The 15,714-nt window shown below is 43.2% G+C and overlaps 2 protein-coding genes across 3 annotated transcripts; both read left to right on the forward strand.

Moving 5' to 3' along the window:
* The first annotated feature begins 670 nt into the window (after positions 1-670).
* HOXC9 (homeobox C9) lies at positions 671-4,260 on the forward strand. 2 transcript variants are annotated; one of them, XR_008598723.1, is made up of 2 exons: positions 671-743; positions 3,465-3,554. XR_008598723.1 is itself a non-coding variant. In XM_055003520.1 (2 exons), the coding sequence occupies exons 1-2, from the start codon at positions 1,028-1,030 to the stop codon at positions 3,710-3,712; spliced, it is 807 nt and encodes a 268-aa protein (XP_054859495.1). In that variant the 5' UTR covers positions 776-1,027; the 3' UTR covers positions 3,713-4,260. The 2 variants fall into 2 exon arrangements, 1 of the variants encoding a protein (XP_054859495.1); XM_055003520.1 differs by lacking the exon at positions 671-743 and adding an exon at positions 776-1,586 and having other exon boundaries at positions 3,465-4,260.
* Positions 4,261-10,471: 6,211 nt separating this feature from the next.
* HOXC8 (homeobox C8) lies at positions 10,472-14,345 on the forward strand. Its single transcript, XM_055003462.1, has 2 exons — positions 10,472-11,074; positions 12,588-14,345. The coding sequence occupies exons 1-2, from the start codon at positions 10,639-10,641 to the stop codon at positions 12,878-12,880; spliced, it is 729 nt and encodes a 242-aa protein (XP_054859437.1). The 5' UTR covers positions 10,472-10,638; the 3' UTR covers positions 12,881-14,345.
* The last annotated feature ends 1,369 nt before the right edge of the window (positions 14,346-15,714 follow it).

The raw sequence follows: 15,714 nt of genomic DNA on the forward strand, positions 1-15,714 counted from the left end.
TGAACGACACATTTATGAACAATCAAATGATCCTCATAAAAATTTTATTGAAGGACATAAAAACACCCAGGAGCAGTTGCCTAATAACGTAGCCTCTCCCAGAATACAAAGCTGGGAGACACATTTTTGGTTGTTATTATTTTTCACTCTTGTTTTACAAGGTCACCCTTCCCTCCCAGTAGATACCCAGTCTCTTCATTGTAAAAACACACACAAACACACACACACACACACACTGTGTGTATATACACACACACATATATACATACACATATTCTTTCTTAAAATGCACACACATACATACACTCAGAAGCGAGAAAGAAGAGCACGTGACCCCCAAGACTTCTTGCTCTCAAGTAGACTGACGAATGTGCACCGCAGTGTTGATGACCCCAAAGTCTCTTTTTTTCAGGGGGGGAAAAAAGAGGGAGAAAAATATAATGATCTTAGCCATTCTTGTGTTGGTACTGAGGAGGGGTCGAGCAAGCTGCAGAATCCTGGTAGGACCTTGAACTGTCCCCCCCTCCTCTTTTAGATATTCCATGTAATGTATCCATTATAGAATACAAGCCGTAGAAGTAGAGCGAACAGACAGAGACAAATTGCGTCAAGAAATAGTTCCTGTGATACCTTGCTACGCCAGATACCTTGCACGCTCATTAACCGCAGGGCTATGGGCAAAACCAGGTCGCAGAGCCAGAGAGAGGCAGGGAGCGAGCGAGCCGCCTTCCAGCGAACGGCACGTAAGATCCAACTGCTGCTAATATCTGCATTATTTCAAGAGGGCTGTTTTTTTTTTTTTTTTGGAAAACCCAAGTCGCATAGGCGCTATTTAAAGGGGGGGAAATAGAAAGAGGGGAGGAAAAAAAAAGACCTGCGGATTGATCTACACTGTAATTTTGGGTAAATACAATCACGTGAGAGCTGGGAGCCAATGGCCAACTCGGAAAGGCTGAAAAAATAATTACCTGCCCTGATTGTTCTATGAGAAGATAAAAAGTACACATACAGTTCATACAATAATCTTATGAATGTAAAAGAGGGGGGAACAATGTCGGCTTCGGGTCCCATAAGCAACTATTATGTAGATTCCTTGATTAGTCATGAAAGCGACGAACTGTTGGCATCAAGGTTCCCAGCTACTGGCTCTCACCCTGCTGCAGCCAGACCTTCAGGACTGGTCCCGGAGTGTGCAGATTTTCCATCCTGCAGCTTTGCCCCCAAACCGGCCGTTTTTACTACTTCGTGGGCTCCCGTGCACTCCCAGTCGTCTGTGGTCTACCACCCCTACACCCACCAGCCGCACATTGGAGCTGACACCAGATATATGCGCACTTGGTTGGAGCCTATCTCCGGCGCGGTCTCCTTCCCAGGTTTTCCAGCCAGCAGCCGGCACTACGGGCTTAAACCCGACGCCTTCCACGGCCGCAGGGACTGCGGACCGGTGGACGCACGTAGTTATCCGGATTATATGTACGGATCCCCGGGAGATCTCAGGGACAGAACTCCGCAGACCATTCCCTCCCCGGATTCTGAGGCCATCGCTTCCAACAAACACAAAGAAGAAAAGACCGAATTGGACCCTAGTAAGTCGAAGTCATTCTTGTTTACAACCGGCATGGCATTACAGCCTCCGTGCAGGGCACTCAATAAAAAGGAATTACCTTGCTGTTTAGAATTCTTGGCGTCCCTGCCTCGAAACTTCCAAATGCCAAAGCTCAAAAACCGAACTTAGAAGATCATACCAACTGCTGGTAGTTTTGTCTGGTTTGGGAGGGAAGGGCGGGAGGAGAAGGGGGGGCAGTCTTTTTATTATTATTATTATTATGACTATTTTGGTGCCTTGGATAGGAGAATCCATTTAATTGATAAAATATTCATAACCCCCCAAGCCCTCGGCTTCTTTGCCCTCGGTTCTTCTGAGCTTTCAGAGAACAGGTCGAGCTGAAAGTATGGGGAGGTGAAAAAGAAAATCATTTTCGTCCTTATATTTTAAAGTGTGGGGGGGATCGAGCAGAAACCCCACGCTCATGTCATGATTCATAAAATCTGCGCGTCTTGCCAAAGGGGAATGCCCTGGGAAAGGAGGGGGGAGGGAAAAAAAACTAATGTAGATTATCCAAAGCTAAATAATTGGTCTGGGGAAAGTATAAATAGCTCCTGGAGTTTGATAGACTGGGAGGGGGTTCAGTAGGAAAAGCAATGGACCATGCCATTTTTTTTAAAAAAGTGTGCTGCTGTTCAACTTGCCAGAGAAAGGAGAAAAAGAATAAATACCCTTGAACATAGTTTTTTAAAAGCAGATATAGGGCGTTGAAAGGACTTGTGCCTTCGTGGTTTAAAAAGTAATTATTCTTCTGCACAGTTTAAAGGTTCACTTTTTAAGTGGACTTCAGCCATTTCAGCATGGGTGATTGTTTCTGGGCAATGAGCATACTGCAAGCAAAAGATATAGAATTGCAACCACCAACCTTCCAAGCAACGTGGAACTCGAATTCATGCCAATTCGTGTGCATATGGCACGTGTGTGTGCATTTCTATGTAGACCTTATTCTGGCTGCCCCATTCTCCTGCCAGGTGTTTACAACGCCTTCAGGCCTAAACAATCTGATCAAATGCTGATTTGGTTCTGATAAATTTTTTTGTGGATGTTCACACTTTACACTCCTGTAGCCCTTATAGACAGACACATAGACACAAGGATCCTTGACTGGGAACACACTCCAAGGAATGGGGTTCAGGAACATAGGTTTCAAAATCTCCCAAAGAGTTGATTAGTTGAAAATGTTGTTTATTCCCCCCTAACAAAGTTGTAAAGAGGTTTAGTAAAAAAGAAGGTTTTTTTGGGCGGGGGGGAGGGCGGTTTATGGAGCAAGGCAGTTTATCCTGGAGCATTCTCCAGATATTAAAAAAAAATGGCAGCAGTTCCAGTAGGAAGGTTATAGAGAGAGGATTGGAGAGAATGGTTGTAAACAGAGTTTATGGGCCTGTGAAGTGGTGGGAATTTTGACTTTTTATGACTATGTTCTTGGATGACTCTTGCCAGTTTCCATGTGCACTAATATATTGTTATGAAACCCTTTGCTCTGGTTCTGTTTTTTTTTTAAAAACCTGGAACTTGTCAGGAGACAATGGTCACCTAGTTGAAAATAAAATATTATTCAGAAAGAGGGTGCCAAGCCAAGCCTGCCTAAATTGCAAGGAGAAATGGCTGGTTGCCTTCACCGTTGATGTGGATTGCACCTTCTCACTTCCTATTAAAGAATACACACGCCCTTAAACTACCCTGAAGGTCAGTGCAGAAATAATTAGATAATGTTGCCAAAAAGGGACGCCTATGCTCAGAATGAAAGGATAATTATTATCTAGGGCTGGCTTGGGGAACTCCACAGCTAAATGTAATGATGGGTAAGAGATGCGTAGATAGAGATTTATGTTAAACACGTCCGACTCTTCTTTTCTAGACAACCCGGTGGCAAACTGGATCCATGCACGTTCGACAAGGAAGAAAAGATGTCCCTACACGAAGTATCAAACGCTGGAATTAGAAAAGGAGTTTTTGTTCAATATGTACCTTACACGGGACCGCCGTTACGAAGTGGCCCGCGTTCTTAATCTCACGGAGCGCCAGGTCAAAATCTGGTTTCAGAACAGGCGAATGAAAATGAAGAAAATGAACAAGGAGAAAACCGATAATAAAGACCAGCAGTGAAATTGGCCGAGTCCCTCGAGTGAAAGGAGAAACCGAGGCGCTGCCGTCTCTTCCTTGGGGTTCGACGTGTTTCTGACTTTTTTTTCAGTGTGCTGATAAGTGTTTAGAATTAGTTAAACACAGCAACCTTGTGGAGCAAAAGACAAAAAAAAAGCGCTTTTCTAAAAAAAAAGAATAATAATAATTGCAACTAAAAATAAACATTTTTGTTCTTTTCAGAAAACAGCAAAGTACTTGAATTATTTTTTTTAGTATTTTATTTTGTAACTTAAATTTATCCAGGTTATTTTTTTTTTAATTTCATGACTTCGTGGCTGCATATTTTGTACAAAAGGAAAGAGGAAAAAACGGGGGGAAGGAAGACGAAAGAAAAAAAAATTGGGGTGATCGCTCCAACCATGTTTCTGTCATAGTGTTGAACGTTTCCGGTGTACCTATTAGTGTCTTTTTTGATTGTCACAGAACCGTTCTGTAACGCTGTTATGTTTTGCTGTGATAGAGCAGCTTTCTGTATATAGCTAACGTCACAAAAAAGAGGAAAAAACGTTTCTTAATCGAGGTGTCTTTTTTGTTTGTTTGTTTGTTTAAACTGCATTGAAACAACAACCCCCACAAAGAAGTGGGTGGCAAAATCCATTGGTAAAAGCCCTGGAAGATAAACCCCAAGACATTAGGAGTGAACAATAATCTCGGATCCCTTGGGGGGGGGGGGGTGGATTGGAGGAACCTCTTCTTTCAGGAAGCAAGATGGAACGGGAAAAGAATCGAACTTCCGCTCAGAATATTCCCTCTCTTTCTCTCCTCCTCTTTCTCTTTCCCCGTACATAGAGATATATATCAGTATCTATACAGAGGTAAACTTGTAAAAGAAGAACTTGGCGTAAGGGCAACTAACTGTGGGCTACACATTTAGTCTGGGGTAATTAATTGTACTAATTTATGACCCCTCGAGCAATCAGACGATATGTACAAGATTAAATATGTGTGGTAGGTACCCGGTGCTTACAGCAACAGTCTTACTTTTTGTTATCTGTCGGAGACAACTCTATTGGAAGTTTTCGGGATTATCAATGAAGTGCCAGAAACGTATTCGAGTATTGCTTCGGGGGCCACCATCTAATTACAGTGCAGGAGCAAAGAACCCAAAATCAATCAATGTTTTGTGCGTATTGGGGGGGGGGGGAGGAAGAGCGATCGTCAACAAAATGAAAAAGAGAAGTTGTTTTTTTTAAAGACTAAGGAAGTGGAGTCGAGAGCTGGAAGAATGCCCGCCCACCCCTTTTTAAAGAAAACCACTTTCCACACAAAGAGCTTTCCTCGATTTGCTCTGGCAGGCAGAAGGCAAGTCTAAAACAGTCTCCCAAAAATCTAATGTTTGTATTTCTTAAGAACGAGTTAAGTGACACGGGGTGAGTGGGAGCGGGGGGGGGGAAGCGAGGGGGTCTCATTTTTTTAAAAAAACAATACATTTTCGCCAGAGGATGTGTCCGAAGTGCTTGCTAAATGAAAGTCAAGGCATAAAAAATGAGCAGCCGCGAGATGTTTCATCGTCACGACTCGTTACGGGCCTCTTTCTTTAATGAAATGAGCCGGGCAGCGTTTTAATCTTTCTAATGATAAACAGATCGACGTAATCGTGGTTCGGGGCTTGTCCGCCGGATCCTACCTTCTGGAGCAAGAAATAAAATGCTTAAAAAACAAAATAAAAATCTGGAAGCCATTACCCCCGCTGATGTCATAAGCTTGGTTTCTTCCATCGTGTCTTGCGTTTTGATTCCATTCATAGTGGGTTGTAATTTTATTTATTTGATTTACTGCAAAGGGACTTCTTTTCCTTCAGGAGGGAAAAATGGGTGGAGGCGATTCGCTACAGTCGACAAAATCGGACAAGGTCCTTCCAAGCCTTAGTTGAGCACCCGGGAAGAATAGGCACTGGGAAGAGACAGGAAAGAGATTCTGGGCAGGGAGGGATTACAGTTAAATGATTTTTTAAAGACAAAAAAAATCTGCCAGCAGTAATTTATTTATCCTTCCCCTTCTTTCCCCGGCTCCTTAAGATAACCGAATGTTTAAACGAATGGAGATGGTTTGGAAACCATTCGTATTGTTAGCTTCCCCTGACTGTGTACTTATATGCGTTTAATTGTGGAGGGAAGTAGAGAGAAAGAATAAGGAGGTCCCCCTTCTATCTTTCTGTCTCTTTTTCTTTTCTTTCTCCCCGCACTGTCCTCTTTGCCACCTACAGAGTTCACCACGATGCTGGTTTTTTTTACTAACTTTGATCCTTCACCCTGTTTGTAGAACGCCCCGATTCCCACAAACCTCATTTTCAAGATGACCAAAGAGCCCATCTCTTTCACCTTCCAACCCCCCCCCTCCCCACACACACACACCCTACCCGACAGTCTTCAGCTGGGCTGAACTCCCATTGGAGCTAATGGGGACGAAAAGAATGTAAGTTATGTTCCCTTTGTCTCCATAAGGCTGTTGTTCTCTCTCTCCCCCCCCTCCCCTTCTGGCGCTCTCTCTTTCTGACTTGCTTTGTTTTAAGTCCGAATACAGTTTCAGTTCATGTACAAGGGTTTTCCGTCTAAAATGCAGGCGGACTCTCCACTGACTATATAGGTAGTCGGTTTCTTAGGCACCTTTACTCGGAAGTAAGCCCATTGGGAACTTATATGTGTATAAGATTGCAAGACTTGCAGACCAGTTTCCTCCCAATAAATTCAATGGGATTTACTCCTAGGTAAGGGTGTATTGGGACTCTACGTCTTTAGACAAGACCAAAGCACGCATCCCCCCCCCCCGAAAGCCTTCGAGCAGGCTGGGCTGGTGTATTTATTATTAGTATTAATTTTAAAGGACAAAATCCTACCAGTTTCTCCCCAAAACTGCAGATCCAGGCGTGCGTGTGTGTTCCTGAATATTGTGTGATGATGTGTAAATGTGGGTGCATTGTGTACACTCGCAAAGATTAGATAGATAGATAGATAGATAGATAGATAGATAGATAGATAGATAGATAGATAGATAGATAGATAGATAGATAGATAGATAGATAGATAGATAGATAGATAGATAGATAGATAGACTGGATCTATCTATCTATCTAAGTGGAGAGAAAGACCTCTTATTCACAGCTTTTAAAACGGCCCTTTTTAGACAACACGCAACAAAAAGACAGGATGCAGCTCCTTTGAAAGCAACCCATAGGTACATTTCCGCAGCCCAAAAATGCCAGCTTTACAACTCTGTTTGTCTCACTGCTGTGTGCGCTGAATAGAATTGAACAAAACAGGACCACAGAACCGGCTAGACGTCTGGCCTTAATTGTTTTATGGTTTAAATAAGGTGGGCGCTCTCCTCTTTGAAACCGGCTTATTGGAATGTTTTGTCTACCAGCAACAAACAACAGACCCACACCCCATGCCACCCCCTCCCTTTGGCAGAGGAGGGAGAGGGGAGAAACCTTTTAAAACATTGCGCGGCGGGGGCGGGGGGAGCGGTTGGTAGGCGAGATAAGAGAAGCTGCAGCATTTCGGTGGCATATTCAAGTAAGTGTGTGTACACGCATATGTGTGCATTGTGATGACAATGGGTGGGTGTTTAGGGGGCCTAAGGGGAGGGAGCAGGAAAATGAGCAACTGTGCCGGCATGACATTTTTTTTTTTAATCAAGTCAAAATGCCATTTTTTTTTTGCTGATACCTAAAAACCAGCCCTGGATGGATTGATTAATGTGACCGCCACATTCAAAATGGCCCCTATTGAGCGAAATCCGGTTTGGGGTGTGTTCGGTTCCCTTTGGGGCTGGATCGGATGCTTGCACAAGAAATCCTGGAGAGGGGGGGGAGTAAAAAAGAAACCGGAGGGGGGGGGTGCTGCTTTGGTGGTGGGAGATCTTTCTCCATGTTTGGACCGAAAGGTTTTGTTTGGAAGACGGGTGCCTTGGGGAAAGGTGGCGCAAGATGGCGCTGTTGCTCAATCTTAGACGCGATTAGTCCTATCAAAACCTCAGGTTAACACCTTTGGGCCCTTCTCGGCGATTGGCAGGAAAGCGAAGCTCAACAAATATGTATATAAAGTCCCCTCACCTGCTACTCTATTCGCGCTGACTTGCCAAAGAACGTCAGACCTAGATTAAGTGTGGGCAGGCATTTCGATGCAAACGCATCTCTGAGAGGAGGCCAGAGAGGAGTTTATATTTGTGCGTTGTACCCCTATGTGCACATGAAACACACACTGGTGGTGAAAGAAGGGCCTTCGGTCCAGCAACGAGGACTAGTAAACTATACCAACGCTAGTAGAAAAAAACTGCTCGACCTCCATTTTCTTGATTAAAGCTAGGTCCGGCTGAACCTCTCGAGAACATCTCAGTGGTAAATCTCATAAAGAGTGATACATTTTTAAAAGAAGTATAAAGCGATGTCGTGATTTCACACGCATTTATACCGAAACAAGCCACCGCTCAGCAGAAACAAAGAGCCATTTTTCCAAGGACGACAAAATGATGGCTTCTGATTGAATGGTATTAAAATGCTTTCTCGGTATGGATTTTGGGGGGTGTGTGTGTGTGTGACCATATTCATTTATGCGTTTTGAAATCCATGTCTCAAAATTCACAACCCTTCCAATTTTTCCTTTTTGTGCTGATTTGGGGGGGGGGGGGCTGGGGGAGGGGGGTAGAGTATATACGAAATGTACATTTGGCAACTTTCTACCTTCACCGGAATTCATAGAATGATGGTCAAGAGCACTCCCTAGAAGTCCCGGACCTGCGTCCTCGTGCAATGTTGCAATAAAAAAGGAAAGCTTTCGCTACTAGGATTGCCAACCTGGAGAGCCGTTATTGATCAACATCTCTGAGCAATGAGGCCATTGACTCTTATCTGCAAATTAAGCCCTGTCAGGAGTCGCCGAGGTTGTTTCGGAGCTCCTGCATCAGTCTCTCCTGTACTGTTTAGCAAGTGAACCCATCCCTTTAAAAAGGGGGTGGTGGAGGAAAATACCATAATCTCATTTCCACTCACAGTGTGCCCTTTTTAATGCAAAACAGAAACAACAAAACAGCAACAGCTCTTTGGTGTCTTTATTTCTGGGGGTAGAGACGGGGTGGAATTGTAAGGAGCTTAATTTCTGAAACAGTTTGGATAGAAGAGACTTATTTGTTCTGGTAAACTGGGTGGAAAAGGTTTTTCTATCCTCAGAAGAAACGTTTGCTGAAAAAAATTACAACCTACGTTTTTATTATTATTATTATTATTATTATTATTATTATTATTATTATTATTGACTAACATAAGAACATCGGAATTAGGGCTAGGTTGTTCACAAGGCGGGAGGTGAGGGGGGGAGAGAGAAATTCTATGTCCATAGATTAATTCCGAAGAGTGTTTTACGATTGTGCAGGGCTTCCTAACAGTAGGGATTTCCTCAGTCTGGGTTTGCTTCCCCCGACGAAATTCATTTATTTGCTATTGGGGGGGGGCGGGGGAGAAACCCTAGAAGAGATTTGGAGGGGGCGGAGGGGGGCTACTGATGAGTTTTGGAAGGGGTCTTGCGGACAGTTAATTTATAGAAGTGAGTATGATTTTTTTGTCATTTTCAAGCAGCTTCAAAAACCAGTTCAGGAAATATTAATTTGCCAACTTTCCAAAGAAGAACGGCTCCTGGTTTTTAATGCCCCTGTTTAATGGCCTGAGCTCTCTAACGCAGTCGTAAAAAATGGTTTCAGCCAATGGTCACTCCAGAGTTAGAAAAGTACAGGCTGAAAAAGGGCTGGTTTTCCCTACTACATGCATAATAGGCACGCAAGATATGTGGACAAATCCCCCAGCGTTTGGGGGGTAGATACTACCCCCATTCTCCCACCCTGGCAAGGACTTCATATCCTGTGCCCCCCCCTTCATATTCCTTGGATAAAACCTACCCTGTAGTCACAGCTTCAAGTGACGCTTTCCAGTTATTTTCAAGGGGGGGGGCATTTCCCCTCTCGCCCACAGAAAGACAGGAAAGAGAATCACATTCCTGAAATCTTTATTTTTCTTTTTTTTTAAAGGCAAATCTATACATCAAAGGAGCAGCCATAACGCACCCAATGGACTTTCCATACTGTTTTCTTCACTTTTTTAAAAAGGGGGGGCATTGCCCCCATCGCACCCCCCCCCCCTTGAGAGTCACATAACTGGGAACCATTCCATTGCAATAGTCGAGAAGGGTAGATAGAGGGTTCCCTTAGCATTATTGTGTCCCTTCTATGGCCACCTAAAAATACCCCCCCATACAAACATTGATCCTTTTTTACCTATTACCTGTTGAAGTAACCTAAATTGACCTCGCCGGCGCATGTATTTGCTCAGATAAGTGAAGAGGCTCCGTTGCATAGGGAAGGGGGGGGGGAAGAGCACCTAAGGGTATTACTGCGCACCTTTCATAACCCTGTTCCATTCACCAGATATGAGGGTGTGTGTTTTTCCCCCTCTTTCCTCTTTCTGAAGGGCTGGTTCTTTCACCTCCCCGTCACCCCTCGAGCCCCCCGATTTCCTTGTCATTTTCTTCCTAGCCTGTCTCGGCGTGGTGGATTGATGAAGCCAGATCGCGTGTGAAAGCCTCACCGCCGGGATTCTGAGGAATTTGCCTGTGGTGTTAAAGGGAACAAGTAAGAGAAACTGAGAGAGAGCTCTACCTATCGACGGATATAAGAGAAGTCAAGAGCATTAGGCATAAGCAGCCATACCCACTCAGGCACTATGAAACGTCTTTGAGAGAGCGCATTAAAAAAAAAAACACACACACAACCAGCCACTAACCAGGACTTCCCAGAGTCCAGGGAGAGGGGAGAGCGAGAGTCCTTAGTACCGATCTCTTAGAGCATTAAAGACTTTTTTTTTTAAAGGTTGGCTTCTTCCTTTCTTTCATGCGAAAGCCATGAGTTCGTACTTTGTCAATCCTCTTTTCTCCAAGTACAAAGGCGGCGAGTCCCTGGAACCAACTTACTACGACTGCAGATTTCCACAGAGTGTAAGCAGAAGCCATGCTCTGGTGTATGGTCCGGGCACCACGGCTCCCAGCTTCCAACACCCTTCACACCACGTCCAAGAGTTCTTCCACCACGGAACCTCCGGCATTTCTAACTCGGGATACCAGCAAAATCCTTGCGCCCTGGCGTGCCACGGAGACGCGTCTAAATTCTATGGATACGAAGCCCTACCAAGGCAATCGCTTTATGGTGCCCAGCAAGAGGCGGCCGTGGTACAATATCCTGACTGTAAATCCTCTTCCAACAGTAACTCTAGCGAGGGACAAGGGCATTTAAATCAAAATTCTTCACCCAGTCTCATGTTCCCCTGGATGCGACCGCACGGTTAGGATTCTTTTTTTTCCTTCCTCCTTCTTCTTTAAATGTGTTTGCTTTTTTAATTTATTTAAGCAGAGAATGAAAGGAAGGGGTGTGAGCAAGGGGGGGGGATGTATTTGTATTGGGAAGAGACAGAGAAAGGCAGATAGAAGGTTCGGTTGCAGTAATGTTTCTTCTTCCTGTTTTTGGGGGGGGGGATCCTTTTAAAAAGTAAACAAGGGTGTAGTTGGCTTAGAAAGCCAGCAAGGTGATTTCTGGGTTTAAATCACAATAAAGTAAAACTTTTTTTTAATGGCTTGCCTCGAGGAGAGCAGTAAGATACAGCTCCCACGAGGTTATTAGCATGTTCATAATACCTCCTAAAATGTCATACAGCTTTTCTTAACTGCTTGACGTCTTGAGCTAAAAGGTGAGAGGATTTGGAGGGGGGGTCTATGCTTTGCTTAAGACCCTTTAGACGTTTGGAGGGGTGCTTGAAATCAAAAGTTTAAACTTGAAAGGGCAACTTTGTTCAGTATTTTTTAAGAAAGGAAAAGAGGGAGATGACTTTACGCTCCTCTGCACCAGAAAGAAAAGAATAATAATAATAATAATAATATGCATAATATATTAATAATATACAATTGATTGTCTGCAGCTCTACCAGTGCTATAATTCTCACCCAGAGCAAATTTCACTCTCTCTACTTAGAAGATTTGTTTATTCACATGAAGGTTAAGTTGTTTTAAGTGGGAAATTAGCCTTCTTTAAAAGACAGTTGTCTTGTAAACATTGCTAGGATGTGGCTCATGAGAGCTTGAAATAAGAGAAAGAAGGAGTAAAAGAAAAGGTTTTAAAGTTACTTTTGTGAAGCAGACTCCTCCCCAATAGGAAAACTGCTAAAGTAGGATTTATATAGGGTGTTTATTAAATAGAGTACTGTATATGTATGTATGTGCATACATACACTATCTATACATACCTATGCATGTGGCTGTGTGCACATATACAGAGATACAGATGCCATCTCGGTTTTATTACATAACATAAAATCATTTTAGTATTTGCTTTGGGTACCTTCTCCCTGTTTATGTACTGGGCTTCTCACATCCCTAAGTGTGGATGTATAAAGAGACGCTCCTTCAGAAAGAAGAAACATAGCCTAGATTTTAAAAACAAAAACAAAATAGTCGTAGGGAAATATCTATCCTGAGGGCTACCAAGGCAGAATGGGGAACCAGGGGGCTATATTTTAAAGAATGAGATTTGCACCAGGAGGCTAAAAAGGTAAATATTACCAGGAGAGGAAGGGGTGTGTGGGGGTCGTAGGCTGAATGGAAAGACGCCTAAGAACACTGGCGCTGTTTTATTTCAAGAAATGGTTTCTTTTATTGGATCGCTGGAATGCTACAAAGGTTCTAGGGCTTCCAGTGACAGAGGGGGAAAGTGGAGAGAAGACAGAATCAAAGCAAAGGGGAGAGAGACTAACAAGTTTTTTCCTCCACCACCCCCCTCCCTTGTTGTTGTTGCTGTTCCCCAGCTCCCGGAAGGCGCAGCGGCAGGCAGACTTACAGCCGGTATCAAACCCTGGAGCTAGAAAAAGAGTTCCTCTTCAACCCCTATTTGACTCGAAAGCGGCGGATTGAGGTCTCTCACGCCCTGGGACTGACCGAGAGGCAGGTCAAGATATGGTTCCAGAACAGAAGGATGAAATGGAAGAAAGAGAACAACAAGGATAAACTCCCCGGGGCCAGGGACGAGGAGAAAGCGGAGGAGGAAGCCAACGAGGAAGAGGAGAAAGAAGAAGAGGAGAAAGAAGAAAGCAAGGAGTGATCTCGCGCAGCTCCTTGAAGTCCTCGTTTTATGGCAGATGATAAATCGAGATGTTTACGACGGTCATTCGCTTTTATAGAGTATAGAATGGAGAGACTCACACAACAGTAACTACCTGTCAAACAGTTGTAGCCCCCCTTTTTATTGTCATAGAACTTCCCCTAGGTTTTCCCCCTTCCTTATAGCAGCAATTCCCCCCCCTCTCTTTGGCTTTCAATAAAATAAATATAGAGCTGGGTTGACTACGACCCATATCTATCTGCAAAGAAATGGACCTCGCCATAACTACCACCAGCAGCGACCCCACCCCTTTTCACTCCTTGCTCTATTCTAACTAGAAACAACAACCCCTCTTATGTATTTCTTTCGACGTAGGACGGTTTCTCCTCCACCTTGTGTGCTCTCCAAGTTTAATCATGGAAGGGGGGGAAGAGTGAGGGTAGGAGAGAGCCGCAATGCTTTATGCTTAGTCTTAAAAACCTATCTACCTATGTATTCTTCCACGTTAAAGTCCGTTTATGGTTTTAACTTTTCGCTCTCAGCCTGTTCTTACTAAAGGACAATTTGGGGGTGGGTGGGAAATGGAGGCTTGACGTGTGCCTGAGGACAGATTCTCTTGCTTACTAGTTATCTATGAATATATCTGTATGTAAAGTCTACCTATATATGCCCTGTTATTTGGCAGCCGAAGGCTGAAGACCTATGCATCTTAACCTGGAAGCAAATCCCACCCAAATCCAGGGGGGCTTACTTTTGAGTCAATGTGCATAGTTGTGAAGGACATGGAAACATAGAATGATTGATATGGATGTTGTTTACTATGGGACTTGTGTGAGCACTCGAAATTCTTAACATACTACCTAATGGGAAACCTGCAATAATATTCTGTTAGCAACAAGGTGGGGGGCTTACACAGACGGAGGAGAAATAAGTAAATAAATAAATAAACATGGTTAAAAAAAATCATTTTTAAAAAGAAGAGTTGTGTATTGCCCTAATGCAAGCTACTAAGTAGCAGAAATTAATAAGAATAATAAGTAATAAAAAAAGAATAAAAAACACATTGTAATGTATCTTATCACTACCTATAGAAGGAGTCATGCTTCGAAAGTATTTGTATCGCGGTTTTGTTGTCCTAAGTTGCTGCTTATTTTTCTTGGGAAAAAAAATAAATTTAATTCCCAACAACTGAAACTGCCTAGATAAGAACGCACAGTATTGTATTATTTTATTGTGCTTATAATGTAGTTTAGGACTTAAATTGCACTGAATGTATAGTTATCTATTTGTCTTGACTTATCTGTTAATGCAACATGCTCGAATTACAAAAAAAAATGTCATTTGTTTTATGTAAACCATAGTTCTCTGCGTGTTCAAAACTCTGAATGTAGCAATTTCTGCCAGAATACCAATTCTGGCAACCGTGGATTTGTATTGTATACGTGAGACATTACGTAAATAAACAATAAAAAGAGGCCAAAAAAACCACAAAAGAATGGAGGCTTTTTAAATAGTTGGACAATTCCTGGGACCCATAAACTCCACTGGTAGGGAACAATTCAAACGTTTCAGTTATGGAACAGTTCAGAGCAGTTCAAAACCATCTGTTTTGTGAGCACCTTCACAGGATTAAAATCTTACACTAATTTAATTGGAAACCAAGATCCGTGGAATATGCAATTCAGCAGGTTTAGCATCTCGGTAGCACCTGAGTAAACAAAGAGGGGAGGGGAAACCAATAGCATCCCAATCCACAGCTAATATTATTGATCCATAAGAGGAGATCTTTTGGTAACACTAAAATGACATTATCTACACATGGTGGAATTATTCCCTCCTAGAGATTCACAGATCCACCCCGCCTTCCTATTCTACCGACACACTCCAGATTACTGTGTCTTTGCTACTTTTCTTTAGTTGCTGTGAGATGTCCTCTTCTTCCTCCCCCTTTACCTCCTCTGGCATTCCAGAATAGCATGCTTAGAATGTATGTCTTCCCCGCTATGGCATTTATTAGGGTAGTGGACTTGCAGGCAATATTTGGTATATTTCACAAAGCGTCTTGGAGTTATTGTGCAAAGTTGGTGGGCATTGCTCAAAAGAAACAATCTCCTTGCAATTCTCCCTAACAACACAGTTAGGATACTGTAAGGAGTTATTATGGAGGGGGGGGGAGGGAAAATGTATTTTGCGATGCAGCAGTCTCCACAAAAGGCATACTTGGGCCATACGAGAGTAAGATGAGTGAATTGAGGGGTTCATATTATTTTTCCCACGATGTTATTGACCAACTAACGTACACACTTTAAGACAAAATGCTATTGGCAAATGTATCTTGTGTGAGTTCTATATGTGCTTTTCTAAGTGGGGGGTGGGGGCGGACGGAGGTAATCTCCTATCTGCTGTGCTGAGAAAAGGACTGCATCCTACAGCAATATTCGGTATGGAAGTGGACAGGTTGTTTATATTGATTCCCCGGATAAGACGTTGCAGAATTCCGAAGAGGCATTCTGGCTTAGTAAACTGAATATGGAAAAGATTTTGGGATGTTGGGAGCATTCCTAACCTCTGAACATCAGTCCTGAAGTTTTCAATACATAAAGGAGTGTGTGTGCATGTGTGTGTGTGTGTGTGTGAGAGAGAGAGACTGACGGAGAAAGAAACACAACATTACAGAAGAAAACTGTACGAAGGGGAACCTTATGAGAGGTGTATATACATTATGTGTATCCACATATGTCTGTCCACACGTATGTCTATACACACACATGTGTAGACGTATTTGTGTGTGCGTGCAGGCGTGCACACGCATATATAGCTCTGTGCTTTGGTGT

The sequence above is a fragment of the Eublepharis macularius genome, chromosome 19 (assembly GCF_028583425.1).
Source record: "Eublepharis macularius isolate TG4126 chromosome 19, MPM_Emac_v1.0, whole genome shotgun sequence".
NCBI lineage: Eukaryota > Metazoa > Chordata > Lepidosauria > Squamata > Eublepharidae > Eublepharis > Eublepharis macularius.